At 53.3% G+C, this 20,909-nt stretch overlaps 2 protein-coding genes across 2 annotated transcripts; one reads left to right on the plus strand and one right to left on the minus strand.

Annotated features, from left to right (window-relative positions):
• Positions 1–260: 260 nt before the first annotated feature.
• On the plus strand, positions 261–5,442 carry ANKRD53 (ankyrin repeat domain 53). The gene is made up of 6 exons (XM_061156124.1): positions 261–542; positions 650–826; positions 1,123–1,322; positions 2,532–2,696; positions 3,042–3,162; positions 4,723–5,442. The coding sequence occupies exons 1-6, from the start codon at positions 261–263 to the stop codon at positions 5,440–5,442; spliced, it is 1,665 nt and encodes a 554-aa protein (XP_061012107.1).
• Positions 5,443–6,056: 614 nt separating this feature from the next.
• Positions 6,057–13,946, minus strand: TEX261 (testis expressed 261). The gene is made up of 6 exons (XM_061155663.1): positions 13,784–13,946; positions 12,818–12,897; positions 11,522–11,675; positions 9,672–9,739; positions 8,910–9,012; positions 6,057–8,747 (listed from the first exon to the last, which is right to left on the minus strand). The coding sequence occupies exons 1-6, from the start codon at positions 13,851–13,853 to the stop codon at positions 8,632–8,634; spliced, it is 591 nt and encodes a 196-aa protein (XP_061011646.1). The 5' UTR covers positions 13,854–13,946; the 3' UTR covers positions 6,057–8,631.
• Positions 13,947–20,909: the final 6,963 nt, after the last annotated feature.

The raw sequence follows: 20,909 nt of genomic DNA on the forward strand, positions 1-20,909 counted from the left end.
GGCTATGGTTGCGTCATAATTCACGTTTAGTATGTGGACTGACAACGGAAGCTAGCTCATTGTATAAGGCTGAATGAAAAGAGGCAGGAACACGTATAGGATATGCATACACATAGCGAAATAGATCATGATTTCTGTAGGTAATGGGGTTTTATTTTTAATATCTTCATTGCCCTTCTGTTTTGTTTTGTTACAATCAGCACTTATTAATTTTATAATCAGAAACAAAAGCTACTCGTCTTTCCGTGTGGGGTCTTGAGATGACGAGTCTCCGGGATGCGTGGGCCGTGGGGTGGGGTAACCGACTGGTCGGTGACCCGGCTAGGGAGGCGCCCCGGTCCGGCCCCTCCACCACGACCCTAATCCGGGAGCGCCCGTCGGCCTCCGCCCGTAGCGCCAGCTGGCACTTCAGCAAGTGGGCGGCGGCGCCCATCAGCAAGCGGCGGTACCTCTCCGGGGACGTACACCTGCAGCTGGTGAAGGCGGGCTCAACCACCCGCAAAGAGTCGGCGGTCCGGCGTCACAGGTGGGCCCGGGCCTGGGTGTGCGGGCTCGGGGCGGGGCGGTGAGGGCTCAGGCCGGGCCGGGCTGACCTCCCAAGAGGTGCCCGGGGGCCCTGCCGCCCGTCGCGCCCTGGGCCGGCCTCTAGGCTCACGCCCACCTTCCTTCCCGCGCCGGCTCCAGTTCCAAGAGTCTAGCGGAGGAGTGGGACCAGAGGGCGATCGGAGAAAGCTACTACGAGCTGTTCGCGGCCTCATTGGGCAACCTGGAATGGTTGCGGTTCTGTCTAAATCAGCACCCTGGCGAAATCGTGGCCGATGACAAGGTAAGGCCTTGGAGCGCAGGGGCAGGAACCGGAGTCTTCTCCACCTTACAGAGAGCTCTACACACAGTGGTTACCTGGCAAGTCCAGCTTCTGGGTGGACGGTTCTAATTCAGCTTCCTACCATCTGGAGGGCAATTTTGGGGGAGCGAGTTAAGGGAATGGGAAAGGAGAACGTGAGATTCCAGGGGGCACAGAGGAGAGGCGAGGGTAACCCCAAGAAACCCACTCTAGGTTAGGTTGTGGGACCCGGGGCACAGTCCTGCTCAGCCACTTCCTGTCTTCTCTGGCCCCCGCAGGGTTTCACTGCCATCCACTTTGCAGCCCAGAGCGGCAAGCTTGCATGCCTGCAGGTCTTGGTGGAGGAGTACAAGTTCCCCGTAAACCTGCCCACTAACAACGGCCAGACACCTCTGCACCTTGTCATCCATGCTGACAACAAGACCGTGGCCCTCCCCTGCATTCACTATCTGATTAAGCAAGGGGCGGCCCTCAACATGTGAGTCCAGCCTGTGTGGGGAGAGGGGCTGGCAGGCTGGGCAGATAAGAGCCCCACTTCCAGGCAGGGAGATTCAAAGAGGAGAGGGAGAGGAGCTGTGGGGTGCCAGGATTCAGTTCCCACATGAAGCAGTCACGTGGTAGTGGCTGAGAGGCTTTGAAAGAGGGCAGACCTACTTCATGTCCCCGTTTTGCTACCTGCCAGGAGACAGAAAAACCTCAGGCAAGTCACTCAATCCTAAGTCTCAGTGCTCTGGTTCCCAAGCCTGTCTGTATACTGGAATCACCTGGGGAGCTTCAAAAATACCAATGCCTGTGTTTCAATCCAAAGGCGTCTGTCATTTAATTGGCCTGGGATGTGGCCCGGGCTTTGAAGGCGCAAAAGAGTCCCAGCTGTTTCTCATTTGCAGCACAGTTTAGGAACTACTGCCTCAGTGTCTTCAACTGAAATTTGGGTGGATGATAATGCCTATCACATGAGACTACTGTGATAATTGAGAAAGTGAATGGACAGCTTAGAGGACACTGCATTCATTCAAAATACTTATCCAGCATCTAATGTGCTGAGCACTGGGTCAGAGTTGAGGAATATGGTGAATATAACAGCCATGGTCCTTGCCCTCCTAAAGCTGACATACTAATGTAGGAGCGGCCAGTCAACTAGCAAACCAATGAACAAAATGACAGTCTGGTAAGCAGTTATGAAGGGTAATGCAGCTGTGAGTAAAGGGGACAAGGAGAAGACCTATTTGGGAATGGGCAGTTACCTCTAAGGAGAGGACTGAGAGGAGCCGGCCAGGTGAAGAGCCAGGGAAAATTATTCCAGGCAGAGGTGCAAAGGCCATGTTGGGAGAGAATGGGGCAAGGTCAGAAGACAAAGTTGGGGAGGAAGAGGGCCCATGGCCAGGCGTGGGGAAGGGGGAGGAGGCCTGGGTGGTTAAAGAGATGAGATTCATGGTCTCTGCACTCCAGCCAACCCAGCTCTCCTTTTGGTAGGTCCTTATGGTCACATACTCCATAATCAGACTTTTGGTGTTCATTTAGTCCAAACCCTCCTTCAACAGTTGAAACTGAGGTACAGAGAAAAGGGATGTGCCAGGGTCACCCAGTGGACTGGTGGCACAGCAGGCCTGGGAGCTGGTTTGCCCACCTATCTGATGCCCTTCATCCTTCCTTTCTCCCCTCTTCTCCCTGGCGGGGCCCTCCACAGTCAGACGTGCAATGGCTCCACACCTCTGCATCTGGCAGCCCGCGAGGGCCTGCTGAGCTGTGTCAAAGTCCTGGTGCAGAAAGGTGCCAACGTCCATGCACAAGATGCCACCGGCTGCAAGCCCATTGACTACTGCAAAATATGGAACCACCGAGTCTGTGCCCGGTGAGAGTGTGAGAACCACCCCCATCTGCCACCCTTCCCCAGGGCCCTCACCCAAGGATGAGTCTGCAGGGGGGATCCCCTCTCCAAGATGCTATTCCTGGGGTTCTCCACAGGGCCTCACCCCTGGGGTTTAGCATTACCTTGAGGTCCTAGCCCTTCAGCAGGAAGGTGGTGATCACTTTCGTCTCTCACCACCAGGGAAGTAGTTAACCAGACGGGGGATGGCCCATCTTGCTCACCTCATCTCCAGCAGCTCCCCCTACCCTCACCAGGCCCTCAGCAGCAGCCAGTCTTCCCAGCCCAGGGTGAAACTGAAGGGATGACACACCCCCGCCTTGGCACCAGGTTCTTGAAAGATGCCATGTGGAAACGGGACAAGAAGGACTTTGCCCATGAGATGACGAAACTGAAGAGGCTCAGGGACCAGCTGGCCCTCATGGAGGAGGACTACCTCACTGAGTACCAAGTAAGGGGTAGGGCGGGCAGGGGTGCTGGGCATCAGCTGTGATCCAGGTGTGTGAGCATGACTCCCGTGTGTGGTTAGTTAGAAGAGTGGCTAGAAGTGGTCCCATCCAGAAAGAGCCTCCCCCCCGGCTGAGGAGGGAGCTCCAGGAGGGTGCCAGAGGGATAATGCTGAAGAGTCTATAGAGGTGGGCAGCAGTTGGCTATATGAACCATCAGGAAAGAGCTGACCTGGGAGAAGGAACAGACAGCCCTGTGGAGAGGCATGGGGGACCATGAGAACATGGTATATGTCAAGAAGTGCAAATTCAGAACAGACAAGGAATCAGATATGAGCTGGAGACTGACAAGCTAGAGACTCGGCAGGGCCCCAGATCAATGTCAGACCTTGACTGGGGCAGAAAAGGAGAGTAAAGGATTTTAATGTGAGGTATAGCTGCATAGAATGCAAGAACCAGGAAACTCCAAAAGAAGATGCTGGGACTCCTAAGTGGATCCAGGGGTGGGGAGGGCTTTGGGGCTGGCAAAATCTGGTATTTCAGCTCTGTTCAAGCTGCATTCCTCTCATTTTCCCTGTCATACCCCCTGTTGGTCCACCCAGCTCTCAGTCACGTGTGTATCCAGAGGAGGCAAAGCCCATCTGTTCCTGTGTCTCTAAGATTTCCCCTCATCTCTTATTGGCCTCAATTGGATCACCTGTGCATTCTTGTTCCAATCCCTAGAGCTCAAGGAAAGCCATGTGCTGACCGACTGAAGTCTGGGGCAAGGCTGATGGAATTATGATGATTGGCTTAGCCTAATCGGGGGGGGGGGGGGGGGGGGGGTGCCTACCTCTAGAGCTGGGTCAGTCTCCAAACCACCTGACCGCTTAGCAACAGTCTGGGAACTGAGACGGGGATGGAGGAAGGGGTGGTTCTGTGACAAGCTGAAGGTTCAGCTCTAGTGGAAGGAAGGACAGACATCATCACCATCCAGTCTGGAGCACCAGCCAACTGTCTCCCTCCCTACCCTGACTGCTCAAGGCCTCCACTTCCAAGAAGCCTGCTCAGATTCGCTCCATCCAGTTGCTGGCCTTCCAGACTTCTCTGTTCTCTCCTTCCAGGGTCAAGGATAAGTTTGCACCACTCATTTGCCTCCCCCCACCCCACCCCCACCCCCATCAAACCAGAAACTTTTAAGGCAGGCTGGGAACTCCTTTGTGGGGGGTGCAGGAGTTTCCCCCATTAAGACTCAAGCTTTTCCATAGGGCAGGGATCGGGTCTCCCCTCTCAAGCTGGAGACCTCACCTAGGGCAGAGGCCGAGTCTCCATCTGACTGGAGGTCTCCCCTGTGGGAAAGGCTCTGTCGCAAGAGCCAGGGGCCCCTCCAGGCAGTGTTTTCCTCATGAGAACAAGGCTCCCACAGGGCAGGGGTTTCTCTCATCAGACTCTGGGCTCGCAAAGGGCAGGAAGGTATCTGCTCAACTAGACCTGGGGTTTCCAGGGCTACAGCCACAGGGCCTGCTTTCACAGAAGCACAGGGGGAGCAGCTGTCCAGAAGTATCTTGTGCCTTCTGATGTTGCAGAAGGAGCACCAAATTCTGAGAGAAGCTGACTTCAAGAAGTGGCTCCATCGCAAGTTGCTACTCCAAGACCAGTCCCTAATACCCAGCGTTCAGCGAGAGCCCCGTGCTCCGCCCCGGGCCACGGCCCTCTCCAAGACCTGCAAGGACGGGGTACTGTGGCCTCCCACGACCTTCCACCCCTCCCCGGAGGCTCGTCTACAACAGATACAGCAGCCCAATCTGCCCTTGCTGATGCCTGCGCCCACCTATAAGCCGCCCACCATCAGGCGGCCCAAGGTGTGGAATCTCAGCAGCAACCCCGCCAGGTCCCCCACCGCCCAGATCGGCTACCCACAGGGCGTCCGCCTGGGTGTGCATCCCGACCCCAGGCCAGAGCGTGACTTCCGCTGCTTCGTGGAGGTGAGGTCCAACGGGCACGGTGGCGTGCACCTGCGCACGGTGGCCGGCCGCCATGTGGAGCCTGTGCCCCGGCTGCCTTTTGAAGTGGTAATCCGCGAGCTGTACCCTTCGGTGCGGCCCTACAGAATGAAGGTGCCCCAGGGCTTCTGCTCTGTCACTATGGGAGAGGTGCCCCGGAAGCGGCACTTGGGCGACAGCAGCTTCTGGACCGACACGCTGAGCATGAACCTGCGAGAGACATTCGACGAAGCCTTCCTGGCGGCTGTTCGAGCCCATCAAGGACTCCCCGCTCTGCCTTCCCCTAAATCACCCCTCCCTTAAACTTACTTTGGTAGCCTCTCCACTGGAGACTGCTCAGTGAAGGCTGAGGTGTGGTGATTCTGTGTGGATGGGGAGGAAGGGGGAGTGCCCACAGGCTGCCCACCCTCAAGCTCAAGGATGGCAGCCCCCTCCCCACAACCCCAGGTCCCCTTCTCTCCACAAAGGAATCTCCCCCAGGAGATCCAAGTTAGGGCAGTATCCCAAGGCTCAGAGTGGGGATCCCTCTGTTCTGGGCCCTAGCACTGGAAAAATGACACCTTGGCATCCCCATCTCCCCCTCCTACCCCAAACAGCTCACCAGAGGTGAGGATTCCAGGATGAGGGACCACTTTGAAATTCTGCCTCTTGTTCATATTAAGTCCTTCCTGCTGCAGGTTCTGAGCCTCATTCTGCATTTCCAGAACAGGGAGGAGGAAGGCTAGTGTCGCCCTGCCGTTGGCTTTCCCGCCACTCTGGTCTTCCTTCACCCCAGTTGCCAGTGGGGTCTCTACAGTTCAGAGCAGCACAGGCGGTCTCTATATAGAGGACGGAGGTTGAGGCTGAAAGCACTCCTCCTTCCTCCAGGAAGCTCACCTGGATCCCCTGCTAGCCCCTGTATACATCACTGCAAATCATTCATTAAACAAACATTTATTGAGTACTTTCTATGTGCCAGGTGCCAAGCTAGGCGCTGTTGATACAAAAACTGGACACTCCCTGCCCTCAAGGAGCTTACAGTCTAGTGGGGAGACAGACCAGTCAGCGGGCAGGTAAGACCAAAGTGATCTGTGTGGTGTGCTGGAGGGAGACGGGACATCGAGTTCCTTGGAGGAAGTGAGGTCTAAGTTGAGAACTGACAGAGAAGGTAACCAGGTGAGTAGAATGAAGGAGAAGCAACGGGGCGTTTCTGGATACAGGAGGCTGAAATTCAGAGTGCAAAGTGGCCAGTGACGAGGCCAGACAGGCAAGCAGGAATCAAGCCACCACGAGTCTCACGAGCCATGCTTAGGGGTCTGGACTTTATCCTCAGGGCAGTGGAGAGCCAGGGAAGACTGCAAGCCAGAAGGAGACTGAATCAACTATGCCTTAGAAAGACAACTCCAGCTGTGGGATAGAGAAGCCAGAGGCTGCCACAATAATCCAGGTGAAAGCTGATGACAGTGGGAGTGGCTCAAATAAAGAGATGTTAAGAAGGTAAACTTGACAGTTGTTAGAGATTGGATGTCCAGGCAGAAAGAGAAACCAGGTGTCTGGTTGGGCTCCTGAGTGATCTTCGGGCCAAAGCAGGTACCCAAAAAAGGCAGGTTTGCAGAGGACAGCAACAAGTGCTATCTGGGCCACAAGATTTGTCTGCGTGCCCAAAGGTAGCAGAATGGTGGTTCAGAGGATCAAAAGGGATGCTGGGGTTGGAGGTCAGCTCTCAATTCCTTGAAGCCATCAGCAAGGGACAGGCTCCTCCAAGGAACCCATGACAGAACCCTGTACACAGGGTGAAGGGAGGAGCCCGCGCTGGCCTAGAAGGAGCAGAGAGGGAGAAGCAGCCACAAAAGGGCTTGGGAAGCCGGCAGTGATGAAACCTGCCCGACGCTGCAGAGACGTAGAAAGAGATGTGAAAAGGGTCCGCTGGACTTAGCACAAGGCTACTGGCAGCTGCTGGAACACGAGCAGTGGAATGAATGGAGGGGCAAAGCTGCCACTGGGGTGAGAAAGAAAGAGACTGCAAGAGACAGCAAGGCCAGCTGCCAGCCAGCAGTCAGGAGGACACTGGCCTCCAGCGTCCTGGACCTTGTCCTGCCTTGTCTGCATAGGACAGAAGGGCCTGGCACTGAGAGGAGGCCAAAATGGCTGCTCCTCCCCAGGAAAGGGGAGGGCTGGTTATTTTTAAGAGAAAGGGAATACTAAAGCCAAGGAAATGAAGGGCTACAGTGGGACTGGAGGCAGGAGGTAGAAATAAGGTTTGCAAGCACAGAGGTCTTCCCCGTGGCTGAAAGGTACCATATGTGTGCTGTCCATCTCTGCACCTGCCTGCTTTGCTGTGAGGTATCGGACATGCCGCTAATGGCTCCCTTGGGGACTTCATTCCCATACATACTGCTGAGTACTCGGAAGGCACTATAGTTGGAGTGCAAGGTCGACAAATGCTGCCCTATGCCCAGGACCTGGACTGTCTTCTTAGAAGACAACCACCTCCCAGGAGCCGTGACCACTCAGAAGAGAGGGCCAGCCCTGTGTGCTTAGAGTAACACACAGCTTCTCCCACCACCCGTTTCTTACAAAGCAGGCTGTAGTCCAGGCTGCCTGGAAGCCAATTTTTATTGTTTCTCCTCAAGCCCGAGATAGAAATCAGGCAGAAACCACTCCTCTTCCCTAGGACAAAACTTACAAATAGGATATCATACATGTTCTCCTGAAAAATCTAACCCAGTCCCACACTATCCCCTCTCTGCCCTCAGCCTGGCAGTCACAGAGCCCCAGGGAAAGAAGAGACGGAAGAAGAGAGACAGGGATTAAGAAAGGTTGCCTCCATTTCCACTCCCCATCCCCCCGGCAGGTTCGGCTCCTCATCTCTGTCCCCTTCCCACTATGGGCCACAAGAATGGTCCCTTCGGAAGGGCAAGACCCAAACGTGGAGAAAGAGCCCTGGTGCAGCAAAGCCAGTCCAGGCGGAAAGTCTGCAGGAAGAAAGATGAACTTTCAGGGTATTAAGGCAAACAGTGCCACCTAGAATCTTTATTCAAATGGGAATCAGCACTTGGACAGAAATCACAGTTCAACAGCAAAAACTTTTTCTTGCAAGTGCTAAGTCACAGCCCCTCCCATGGCCGTCTGCCCACTGGCAGTTATCACTGTCTGCTCTTCAGCTTCATGGCCCTGGCCCTACCTTCCCAGGCTGAGCCAGAACTCCTGACCGATCACAGGAGGGAGCAGGAGGGCCACGGGCTCAGCTTCTGTGCACCCAGGTGGGTGGTGGCCTCCTGGCTAAGCAGGCCCCGACTCCCTGGCAGCCTCTGAGGTCTCAGCCTCCAGCAGTATCAGATCTGACCTGAGCTGAGCCTCCTGAGGAGGGTGGGGATGAGGGCTTCCAGGGGAGTGGAAGGAAGGAGGGCCGGGGCTGGGGGAAGGTGCCTTCCAACTCTCGGCCCCCACCCAGTGCAGAGGCCCAGGGGCCTGACTCTCCGGCTCCTGCGCCAGCATCCCCTCCCCAGGGGGTCAGTATATCTTCTGCCGACTGGGTAGAATGGCCTCTTTGATGAATGAGAAGACAACCAGGATCCCTAAGCGTTTGCCCCGCTTGCCTTTGGTGAAGTAATTGGAGACCACGTCATCTGTGGAGACACAGGCAGGGAGGTGAGAGTCTGTGTGTGTGAGTACACAGGGCTGCCCACCCAGAATTCAAATGTCTCTCTCTCAGGGTGGGCTCTGCTCACTCGGCAGCTCAGGCCTTGCCGGTGTCCTCCCACTGTGACCCCTTCCCGCCCGCTTCTCACCTCCTGGCTGCATGGTGGAGGGCAGGACGTTCTCCCCAGCCGAGAGTGACACGAAGAACGCAAATGGGATTATCCACAGACAGAAGGTGAAATAGGCCAGGACCTGGCAACAGAGACACTGAGAAGATGGTGCCTGGGTGGCGAGACTGGCCCAGGAGTGGCCACCGTGTATCTCAGAAGGGTGGCCGAGGGCACACCAACGGCCCCACGTGGGCTCTCTGAAGGGGACCAGGGCCCGTGAAGCAGAGACAGGACAGCCCCAGACATGGAGACTCAGTGGGGAAAGGTGGAGACTGAAGATGACCACGATTCAGGCCAAAATCCCTGAATCCTGGTCACCAGGACAAGCAACTCCTCAACTGAAGGATGTAGATGGAAGGCAAAACCATGACCAACCCGTATCTCCTGGAAAAGTGACCTTGTTCTTCTCCAGGGTTCAAACTAGAGCAGCAGGGTTCAAGGCTGTGGCCCAGCCTTGCCCTGTGAGGTTGGCATCAGACCAGGTCACCCCTCACCCCTTCCTGACCTTAGGATGTCAGGCTGGGATCCTGGGAGACCCAGTGGCCTTCTTCCTCAGCCAAAGGGTCCCTGCTCCTCACACTCACAGCTTTCTAAAATCATCGATATTATTATTTTTTTAATGTGTTATTCCTGAATAGTCTCAGTTTCAAATCACAGCCAAATTCACAAAGAAATCACACAAGTCCCCTTTACCCCTGCTGTCTCTGTTAGACGTCTGAGGACATACTGAAGACTTCTTACCTCTGAGAAAGGGTAATATTCCTCTGCAAAAAACTGAAACGCTAGGTAATGATTCACCACCACTAGCCCTGTTGAGGGAATGAAGAGTCAGTCAGTCTCAGGGACGACATAAAATAGACCTTCAGCCTTCACAAGGCCCCGGAGGTCGGATGCCAAGTCTTGGTCCTAACTTTACACACGACCCAGAGTGCAGCTTGGGCCAAGCACGCTGCTCTCCAGCAGTCTCCCATCTGTTAAAATGAGAGGACGAGCCCCCTCCTCTGCCCGCTGCCGAGTGCACGTGTGAGTTACATTAGAAGTGGATAAAACACTCCTTGAATGTCACAGAAATGAGACTTCAGTGCTACACAGCCCAAAGCACCGTGCCAAATGACTTGGTCTAGAGCGGCCGTGAGTCCTGAAGAGAGCTCTGCACGGGCGGTGGGGGAGGAGGAAAGGGCTCCTGTGTCCAAGAGGAGGCGCCACAGACAGAGGCTCTCACTCCTCAGGAATAAAGGGCACCATCTGCTGGATGCTTTGCGGTGCAGTCTCAGGGTTCCTCAAAGTTCCAGGTCTCTCCTTATCCTGCCCCAGGGTAAAACTGGCTGATCTGAACTGGTACGTTCTGCATCCCCACACACCTCCTTCATGTGCAGCCAGATTCAGACAGATCCTGGGGGGACCCGCTGCTCAGACATAGGCATTCCTGTTGTGGTGAAGTGAAGGGTAGACATCCCCTCAAACCCAACACCCCTCACATATACCTTGCCGGCAACAGCATGGGTCCATCCTCTTTTCTCCTCTCTTGCCACTCCCCTTCTACAGCAGGGACAACATCTCTGCCATGCCTAGCCATGCTCTAGGGCAAGGGCTTGCTGGAAGACAGCATGGTACCCCATGCCCACAGACTTTCAGAAAAACTCTCCTGGGCAAGTTGAGGAAGTGACAATGGGAAGCCAAGGGAGCGTGCTACTGTAGGTGGGGCTGGGGGGAGTGGAGAGCACCCTCCCACCCAGGAAGATTCAAGAGGGGCATAGGATCCAAGGAAGGACACCTCACACCAACCCCCACAGAACAAATCTTTCAGTGGAATCAAACCAAGGCACTCAGTCCTGGCCTGAACACCATGCCCTCCTGTGAATGACGGTTTCTTTCCAGGTTCTCTCACAGAAATAGAAAAGTAACTCTAAGAAACCCCAATTCCATCTGACATCTTGACAAAAGGCTATGACGACCAGTAACAACTGAAGGGAGATAAGGCAATCCTGGTAACCAGATTCTGTCTAGAACCTTTTCCAGAAATAACTAGAGCATCTATGTGCCGAATGACTTTCCCAAATATCATTGAAGAGATGAAGACACTAAGGTCAGAAAGGGGAACTGACTCCCCGGGGCCAGAAACTGGTGGCAGAGCAAAGGCAAGAAGGCCAGGGTCCTCCGAACACATTTGTCAGCCCCAAGGCAGCTGTCTGCAGGGAGACCCACAGCCCCGTGAAGCACACCTTAATCAGAACTCACGGCCAGACGACTGGATGGAGCGCTGCCTGCAGGCCAGGGAAAGGCTTTGGGCTTTTCCTGGCCAAGTGGTTTCTTAAGGGCTGTAACTACTCAGCCAACCCACTTCTTTTCCCTTCTCGAATCTTTCAAACCCCACCTGCCCCAGGAAAGCCGTCCCTCTCTGAGCATCCCAGTCCTCCAAATTCTAGTCACTAGAGCCGGTGTGGGCTCCCGGGTCCTCACGTGAGAGCCCCGACCTCCAACTGGCCTGGCCTCCTGGAGGACCTCATGGTCTGTCTCCCCCTTCGGTGCCGTAGACGGAGCAGGGCACATCCCACCACCTCAGCTGGCCCTCCCACTCTGTCCCCGCTCACCGCACGACAGGATGAAGTTAGGTGAGGTCAGCATGATGAAGGGGAAGGTCTGGAGGAGGCCAAAGTAGACAAGGTTGGTGAAGAGGCCCACGCCAATCATGTAGGTGGGGAAGCGCTCAAAAACGTAGAGGCCAACCAGCACAGCTGTGGAGAACTGAAACAGAGGCACACGGTGCGGGGAGCGTCTTCCAGGCAGCCTTCCTGGACTCACTAACCCCTAGCCTACGCAGGGCAACAGTGTTTTCATGCTTGTCTTTCCTTGTTTCATAGCCACAGTTCTGACCTCCCCGACTAGCCTCTTGGCTCCCAAAGGGCAGCTCTTTTTTAATCCCAAAGTTTGTTTGACAGCACGCCACAGTAAGAAAAACAGCTTACACTGTGACCCCAACACACACACATACATGTGATCAAAGTTCAGATTTCAATTCTAGTTTTTTCCATCCCCCCCTTTTTTTAATGCTGATAATGACCTGCTGAATTGACTGCACAACCCAATAATCACACCTGCAGTTTGAAAAACACAGTTCTGAAAGACTTATAGTTGTCAGGGCATAACACATGGCAGGCAGTTAGCTGAATGAAGGACTGACTCCTGTATCAACACCTACGAGCTGGGTCCCTGAACCCAGGGCTGAGCGCTATGGTCTTGTTTCCACCATTGACTCCCTACCCCAGGTCATGCCCAGAGAGAAAGCGGCTGCTGACAGGAGGTGATTTGAGAGGCGGTGGACCCCTCCTGTTCAAATATGCCTCCAGCCCCTTCCCAGCCTCTCCTGCAGCTGCAGACCACCAGCAGTCTCTCCTGTGGCTTTGACATCGACGGCAAGGATTGTATCTTCAGGAAGAGAAGCCTTCCATGAGCCCTGAGCAGGGCAGGGCCTGGGCCAGGGACGGTGTCTCTCTCTTAGAACAAGTCACTTGGTCCAACAACTACTCAAAACTGTCCTTAAGGTTCCTCTCAGTTCTAAATGCTGTGAACAGAGCAAGGGGCTAAGACCACTGAAGACAATCAAACAAAGGCAAAGCCATGGTCCTGTCAACACAGAACAGGCACTTGGCTCTCACCGTAAGGAACCGAGAACAAGGCCTGCAGTGAAGCGATGCCACTGGGGAAGGAAGCTCCCTAAGCCCAGGCGAGCAGACCCAGGGGACCAGGTACAGGGGAGGGAGGTGGGGGATGGTACCCTCAGGAAACAGCAAGGTCAGAGGTCTCATCACCCACGCCAAACTTTCCCCACTTTCTCCTTTTGAGGCAGGTCAAGAGTGAGGGGGATCCTGGGGAAAGCTGTCACTTACCCAGATCATGTATTTTATGATCCTGCTGGTTGCAACTGTGTATTCTTCTATCAATTCGGCCAGGTAATAAAGTCCAGCGGCTGGAGGCGGGGAGGAGAGCAAGGCAAGCAGGGAGAACATTAGCCAGGGTCACTCCCACCATCCTGATCAGCCCGCTATCTGCAGCTGGGTCCCACCCAACCTTTCATGAGTCCATGAGGCAAGGAACAAACCAAACAACCTGTGCGTTACCCTCCCAAGTCATGAGTAAAACTTTGTCAAGGCAACTAAGGAGAGATTTCACAAAAGTGAATGGAAACCCGTATTCGATGCCTCAGCACAAAACCTAACCTCTGGCCCATAAAAGGGAATTTCTTTCACAGGTGCTGGGCTGAGAGCAGAGCACACTACAAGGCAGACAACGTCCCTTCCCTGATCCAACTTTGAGGGGGGGCGGTTGAGTAGTAATGGAATCAGACGATCTCAGTGTGACAGGTGCTACTTTAGAGGAAGTACAGGGCGCGGCTGGACCATCAGACCTCATAAGGAGGGCTTCTCGGAGGAGGTGAGATCTCAGCTGGGATCAACAGGAGGAACTAGCCAGGAGGGGAAAGCGTGTCAGAGAGAGTAGGAAGCACGAAGGGCCAGAGGCGAAAGGGCGGCGGTAGGGGTAGGGGAAAGTTCGGCGCGGCCGGCTCTGCGAGGACGGGCGCGACAGCGGTTGGCGGTGCGCGGGCAAGGGGCACCTGAGGCAGCCTCTCCCGGGCACCGCTGGGGTGGACTCTGTGACTCCTGGATGGACCCGCGGTCAGCTAGGCTGCTGGGGCCAGGAGGAGAAGCAGGACCAGGCGGGACAGGAGGGGGCTGCGAAGGCGGGAGGGCCGGGCGGGGGTCTCGCCGGTCGCCCCGGCGCCCTCGTGATGCGACCCCCGGCGGGCACAGATGCCGGAGCGGGAGCCCGCGCGGGGCCGGGTCGCGCACTCTCACCGACGGCCAGCGTGATGAAGGCCACCTGGATGAAGAGCGACAGCCAGCTCAGCACGTACATGAACCACATGGCGCCCCAGCCCCGCCCGCCCCCGACCACCGGGACGGGCCTGCGCGCTCCGGTTCGGGCGAAAGGGGGCCGCCGCCACCGTCGCCGCGTCCCCGCCCCGCGGACGGTCGTGCGCCGCCGCCGCCGAGAGCAGCCCGGCCCGAGAGCCGCCCTCGGCCGGGACAAGACTAGCGCCGCCTGCCGGCGCGGAGGGCCAACCGCTGCTGCTCCCAGCGGCGCGCGCCCGCGGACCGCCGGGCTCCCAGGGCTGCACCAAGAAGATCCGCTATGCAACCCGGGACGCGGCGCTAGTACCAGAGCTTGAAAAGTAACCTCCGGCCCCCTCCGTGCACTCCTGCGTCAGCCTGGAGCGTGATCTCGGGCCTCCCAACCCCTCCCCAGCAGCTTCGGACCAGAAGCCTCCAGGCAGGTTGCCCAGGGCTTTCTTTTGCTCCTGCAGGTAAAAGGAACAAAATTCTCGAGTGCCAAGCACTGTGCTAAAGGCTAGGCTGTAGGTTCAGGATGGAAATTAATCTGATCCCAGGAAAGTTACTTTGCCTCAGGTTGTACCTCTACAAGTGGCACAGGTAGAAACTGGGGCATCTTTGATTAGCCATCCTGAAGCCTAACTCTCCCTCTCTGTTGATTTCCTCCGTTAGGTGCTGAATGCATTTACTCCACCTCTGGAAGGGCTAGCTGAGGGGCCGCAGAGAGCAGGGCAGCCCATCAAGAAGTCCCCCATCTAGTGGCGGAGGCAGGCATGCAAAGATAAGGAATGTATACGGGGCTTCCAGGGTATATACCCAGAAGTATTGAAAGTACTCTTGAGAGTACCTTGGACTAGGAGGAGATCAAACCAGTCAATCCTAAAGAAAACCAGTCCTGAATATTCATTGGAAGGACTGATACTGAAGCTGAAGCTCCAATACTTTGGCCACCTGATGCGAAGAACTGACTCCTTAGAAAAGACCCTGATGCTGGGAAAGACTGAAGGCAGGAGGAGAAGGGGACAACAGAGGATGAGATGGTTGGACTTGATGGACATGAGTTTAAGCAAGCTCTGGGAGTTAGTGATGAACAGGGAATCCTGGTATGCTGCAGTCCATGGGGTCACAAAGAGTCGGACACGACTGAGCGACTGAACTGAACTGAACTGATTCAAGGTAGAGATCCAAAGAAATATTTGCACACTCATGTTCATAACATTATTCACTATAGCCGAAAGATGGAAAGAAAATAATTCAACAGATGAATGGATAAACAAACTGGTACATGCATACAATGGAGTATTATTCAGCCTTAAAGAACAGGGAATTCTGACACATGCTACAATATGAGTGAATCTTGAGGACATTATGCTAAGTGAAATAAGCCAGCCACAAAAGGACAAATATTGTATGATTCCACTTACCTGAGGTATCTAAAGTAATCAAATTCATAGGGACAGAAAGTAGAATGGTGGTTGGTTGGAGGGGGAAGGGACAGTGGGTGATAGGGAGTTACCGTTTGATGGTATAGAACTTCTGTTTGGGAAGATGAGGAAGTTCTGGAAATGACTGGTAGTGATGCTTGCATGACACTGTGAATATACGTAATGCCACTGATCCGTACCCTTAACAAGGTTCAAATGGTAAATTTTGTGTTATGTATAGTTTACCATGAATAAAAAATTCATAAGATTACAAAGCAAAAAAATTCACTGAAATACAGATATCAAAAAAATTTTAGATAGCTGTGTGATATAGTCATATATATGTGACTTCCCTGATGGCTCAGTGGTAAAGAATCTGCCTGTAATGCAGGAGCCACAGGAGATGCAGGTTTGATCCCTGGGTTAGGAAGATCCCTGGAGAAGGGAATGGTAGCCCACTCCAGTATTCTTCCCTAGAGAATCCCATGGACAGAGGAACCTGGTGGGTTACAGTTCATAGGGTCACAAAGAGTCAGACACAACTGAGGTGACTTAGCACACAGCACACACACACACACACGCTTCTTTGGAACGCCTAACATAACCCGTTCTAACAGAAAGTCTAGTAACTACCTGCCTGTGACATAATAAGAAATATATATATATATATTCAGTCTCTGCCCACAGTTCCTGACACAGAACTCCTAAGTTCCTTGGAATTTCCTGAGTGATAGAAGCATCTTTTGTTCTAATGAGGGACTCTTGGTGAGCTCCTGGTTAGCTTCAGGATGGGAGCTGGTCACCAGATTAGAAGTTTGGAACTTTTTTTCTTTTTTTGACCACGCTGCCTAACTTGGTGGGATTTTAGTTCCCCAACTAAAAGGCTCGAACCAGGGGCCTCTGCAGTGAGAGCTCGGACCTCCAGGGAATTCCCTAGAAGCTTGGAACTTTGAATCCTATCCTCTGTCTGGTAGGAAGGGGAGCAGGGCTGGAGATTGAGTTAATAATCATGAGGAAGCCTCCACAAAAATCTCTAAAGTATAGGGTTCAGAATAGTGAGCACATCCACCTGAGGGGAGGGTGGTGCACCCCAACACCCTGAGGACAAGTTCCTGGACTCAGTCCCTTCAGACCTCACCTCTTCATATGGCTGTTCATCTCTGCCCTTTATAATGTCCTTTATGATAAACTGGGAGACATAAGTAAATGTTTCTGGGTTTGGTGAGCCATTGTAGGAAATTATCCAATCTGAGGTGGGGTATGTGGGACCCTTAGTTTTGCAGCCAAGTTGAACAGAAGTGTGGTACCACAGGGACCCATGACTGTGACTGAATCTGAACTGAAGGAAGGGCTGTGGGACCAAGGTCTTAAAGCTGTGGAGTCTGACAATAACTCCAGGTAGATAGTCTCAGAATTGAATGCAATTGTAGGCACCCAGTTTGTGTCCAGAGAGTCACAAAATTGATGTGCAGAAAAAACCCACATGTTTGATGTCAGAGTGTGGTGAGTAAAGAAACCGTTTTCCTTTACTACCACAATGACAGAGAAGGGATGAGTGTAAATATTTTCAAAATATCTTCAACCAGGTAAGATGAGAAAGTCACAGATATTGCCAGTTCTTGTGAATGTGTTGACTGCATTCATAATGGAAGGAAATGTTAAATTTCTGTTGACCTTAGTGTAAATAAAGGGAGTTTTTTCCCGTCCAGGTTGCTGGAGTCCTTCAGTTCTGTCTCCCTGAATTTTATATCTGCTGACTTCTAAGGAGTCCCCACACCCCTGGTTAAGAATTTCTGAGGGCTGTGTATAAGAAGTGTGACCTGTGTGCTTATTTACAAGGCTCTTCACTGCAGCACTGGGAGAGACTGAGAACAACCTAAATGTTCATTAATAGGAAACTGGACAAGTACGTTTTGGTACATTCTAAAGAACAGCCATAGAAACAATCGAGACTGTTCTCTATGTACCCGTATAGGAGGATCCCCTTTTGAAAAAAGCCAAAGAATAAGGAGAAAGAATCTGCATAGATATTTCTTTATATGGACTATCTCTGGAAAAGTCCATTTGAAAATGGTCACTTTGCTTGCTTCCTAGACAGAGAGAGGAGCTGGGTTCAAGAGTAAGAGAGGGTGTTTCCTGCATGTCTTTTTATATGCTTAAAGTACTGAACTATGTAAATATATGTAAATATATCACCTATTATAAATTAAATGTAAAATGTAAATGTCTGTAGTATGCTGGACCTGCTGGGATGCCTCGAGTTGTCTGTCCTTACTCAGTTTCTTTGTGAGAAAAACATATGGTGCCTTACAAGTCAGTCAGCTAGCCTTGGATCACATGACCTTCCTCCTGATGGGCCCAATAGGGGAGCTTCCTGGTCAAGTCTTTTCTGTTGGATACTTTGTATTTGAGACACAGAAGTATCAGTGAGTAGAAGTACAATAAAATCTCAATTGATCTTAGTTTTTATTTTCCTGAGCATTATCCTCCCAAGGAAGGAGGAAAATATAATAAAAGTATTCCCCCATCCCTCCCCAGAATTGTAGATAAGGGAAACATGAGGCTGGAAAAGGTTAAGGGCATTCTGATGACTGATCCAGGACTGTTATTCCACAGCTGGGCCTTTTTACTTCTCTACAGTCTTAAAGCCAAAACTGGCACCTGGTGAGGACTCACATTTCCTCTGGATAACAGGAAGAAACTAGGATTTCCCAACAACGCAGTGCAGGGCTCAAGGAGGCTCTTTGGGACCTGTGCTTAGGCAGGAGGTCACCAGAATGTTAAAAAAAAAAAAAAAAAAAAAAAACAGCCGCTCTTGAAGTAGAAATTCGAGGAAGCAGAAGGGCTCTCATGCTCAATTCAGGGAACCCAAGAGTGAAAAGATTTGTAGAGTCAAAGGTTTATCGATTTACATATTGACAGACCTTGGTAACTCCATACATTTTTACCAGTGTTACACAGGCTCCTTTAACTTTTACTGATTCACTAACTCATATTGTTACTATTCAATGCCTGGGAGTATGGGAATCCATTCCCATATATCTCATGAGGCTGTCCTAGGGGATCTAGACAGCAGGTGGATCTATTCTCAGAAAACCATCCCTGATTTTTGTTTCTTTTTATAGTTTCTATAAATGCACTCTAGTGCACAGAGAGTGTTCTTACTCTGTGCCAGACACTGTTCTAGGTGATTTGTATGTTTTAACCCATTTAACACTCACATCTACCCATCTCCGTTTTACAGATGAGAAAGCGAGGGAGGAGGTTCAGAGCCTCACCTAACGTCTCAGGGCTAGTACTTGAGGAGCTGGTGTTTGAATCTGGACAGTCTGGCTCCAGAGCCACGTGGTTTTGTCTGGCCTCTTAAAGTAACCTGCCTTTGCTGTCAGGGTGATTCTGCCTGCCTGGTCGTGGGCTGGCCACTGCCTGTCTCCCTGCAGGCTGCCTGGTCCCCTGGTCCCGCCTCTTGTCCTTCTACCTTGATCCTAGTAGGAGGTAATGAATACAAAGGGCGGTTCTGACTTGGACCACCTCTGTTCACCTCTGGTCCCCTCCAGCGTCTTCACTAACTAACCTCCCACTCCCATACCATTACACCTGCACCGCACCCAAGGCTAGGGACTGGCTTTAGTGGGTTCTCCGGTCCTCGTGGCTGTGTGGCTGGGGCCTGATCACCCCTCCGCGCTGGGAAGGGCCAGGAAACGCGGAGTGGAAAGGCTGGGGGGCGGGGTGCAGCTCGAGTTCCCCTGGCCCGGCTATGCTCACTGCCGCCCTCTAGTGGCAGCTAGAGGAGCTGAGCGGACCAAAGCCAGGGCTAGCTCGATCGAGAGCCAGCTCACAAACACACTACACACACTCACACACACACACTACACACAGTTGGAGACAGGATCTACATCAGCATCAGGGCCTCTGCTGCCCCTGCCTGGCTTGGCTACAATGGTTGTCGTGTGAGGGACACCATGAAGTCAGAGATAGGCAGGGACAGGCTGGAGACCCAGGCCCCTCTTCCCTGCTCGTCCTCTGATCCTGCTGTGAGCTCGTCTCTCTCCTGGCCAGTTCCCCCACCCCAGAGAAGCACAGAGTCACGGGTGGAACGATTTATGGGCATGTGCTACCCCATCCCACTCTATGTGTTACATACAGGGTCTTCACGTGATGGCCCCTCTTTAAGGGGCCCACACCCAAGAGGAAAACTTTTCCTGGGATGGTCCATGTAGTCAGGAGGCTTATTCTTTGGCACCTCACCTCTCAGGCCTAGGTTCTGCAGCAGATCAGCCAGAGCAAAATTCTAGGAAGAGAGAAACCACAAACAGTGAAAAACAATGGCTACTCCTACATCTGCATAATCTACAGGCTCATACAATCTAGGCCTCCCAACCCTGTTTCTCTGCTAGGTGTCTGCCCCATCCCCCACCCCCACCGCTGCACCCCCCAACCCTTTCCCCACCCAAGCAGCTGCCCTGGTGTTCCTGGAACTCCTCCCCCATCCCTGTCACCTGCCTGGGGCCCCAACTCAGGTGGCTGAGTTAAGGAGCTTTCTAGTGACAAGTCTTCAATAGGCTCTACTAATTGCCTCAGGCTTGTCTTTAGCTTCCAGACCTGAGAGGGCCTGGTTGGGGGTGTGGGGGTGAGGGAGGGAGACGTGTAAGGGTGTGAGGCTGGGGAATGGCAGGAAAGAACAAGACAGGGAGAAGAAAACACTCCGAGACTTGGCAAACATCACCGGATACCCTTTCGGATGTCTCTGTCTCTCTCTGTCACACACACACACACACACACACACACAAGAGCTCCTGAGCAGGGTTGTGGGGAAGCAGCTGGCTGATGGAGGTCCAGTCAGGGCTGGGAGCTCTCTCCAAGGAGAGGAGGCCGCCGCATGAGCCCAGACAGCAGACAGCAGACAGCCCTTCACGCTCGCTTGGCCCTTACTCATCACAAAGCCCTGGAGTTGCAGGCAGAGTGTTTTCCTCTTGTGACTCAAGCAGCTCCAAGTGGTATCCCATGACAGAGAGTCCTGACTAGAAGAAAAGGGACTCTCTGACAAGCCAGCTCTCCTCCCCTCCCAGTCACAGGCAAACTGGGCTGAGTTGGTCTCCCTAGTCTTCCTGGCACCACACGCTTCACCACAGAACATCCTGTGGTGGTAACCAGTGCCAGGAAAAGTGAAAGTGTTAGTCACTCAGTTGAGTCTGACTGTTTGCAACATGGCTCCTCTGTCCATGGGATTCTCTAGGCAAGAATACTGGAGCGGGTTGCCATTCCCTTCTCCGGGGCATCTTCCCCACCCGGGGATCGAACTTGGGTCTCCTTGCATTGCAGACAGGTTCTTTTTACTGTCTGAGCCACTAGGGAAACCCAGTTAGTGCCAGGGAGAACTCCAATTAAGAGGAGGATAGCAACAATCATCACAGCGTCAGCCACCAGAACAGAAGTCCAAACACTTCTGTCCCCTGAATCTTGGTGCTGGAGTCGTCAAGGAAAACACGACACAGTCCAGCCCTGAGTGGCCTTTACTCAGGTGGAAAAAGAGCAAGGGCAGCTTCCGCAGCGGGCCTTGGCCCCTCGTGGACCGCAGGTGGCCCTCATGGCAGTGCAGCTGATGCAGGCCGGTTGGCCTGTGTGTGCCCCTCTAGTGTGGAAGCAGAAGGACCCCAGCCCTTCCT

The sequence above is a fragment of the Dama dama genome, chromosome 11, assembly GCF_033118175.1.
Source record: "Dama dama isolate Ldn47 chromosome 11, ASM3311817v1, whole genome shotgun sequence".
Lineage (NCBI taxonomy): Eukaryota > Metazoa > Chordata > Mammalia > Artiodactyla > Cervidae > Dama > Dama dama.

Coding starts and splice junctions, on each gene's coding strand:
- TEX261 (XM_061155663.1), bottom strand. CDS start 13,853: ATGTGGTTCATGTACGTGCTGAGCTGGCTGTCGCTCTTCATCCAGGTG. Junction 11,676..12,817: donor TCATAAAATACATGATCTGG/GTAAGTGACAGC, acceptor CCTCTGTTTCAG/TTCTCCACAGCTGTGCTGGT. Junction 9,740..11,521: donor TAACTTCATCCTGTCGTGCG/GTGAGCGGGGAC, acceptor TTCCCTCAACAG/GGCTAGTGGTGGTGAATCAT.
- ANKRD53 (XM_061156124.1), top strand. CDS start 261: ATGACGAGTCTCCGGGATGCGTGGGCCGTGGGGTGGGGTAACCGACTG. Junction 543..649: donor ACAGGTGGGCCCGGGCCTGG/GTGTGCGGGCTC, acceptor GCCGGCCTCTAG/GCTCACGCCCACCTTCCTTC. Junction 827..1,122: donor AAATCGTGGCCGATGACAAG/GTAAGGCCTTGG, acceptor TGGCCCCCGCAG/GGTTTCACTGCCATCCACTT.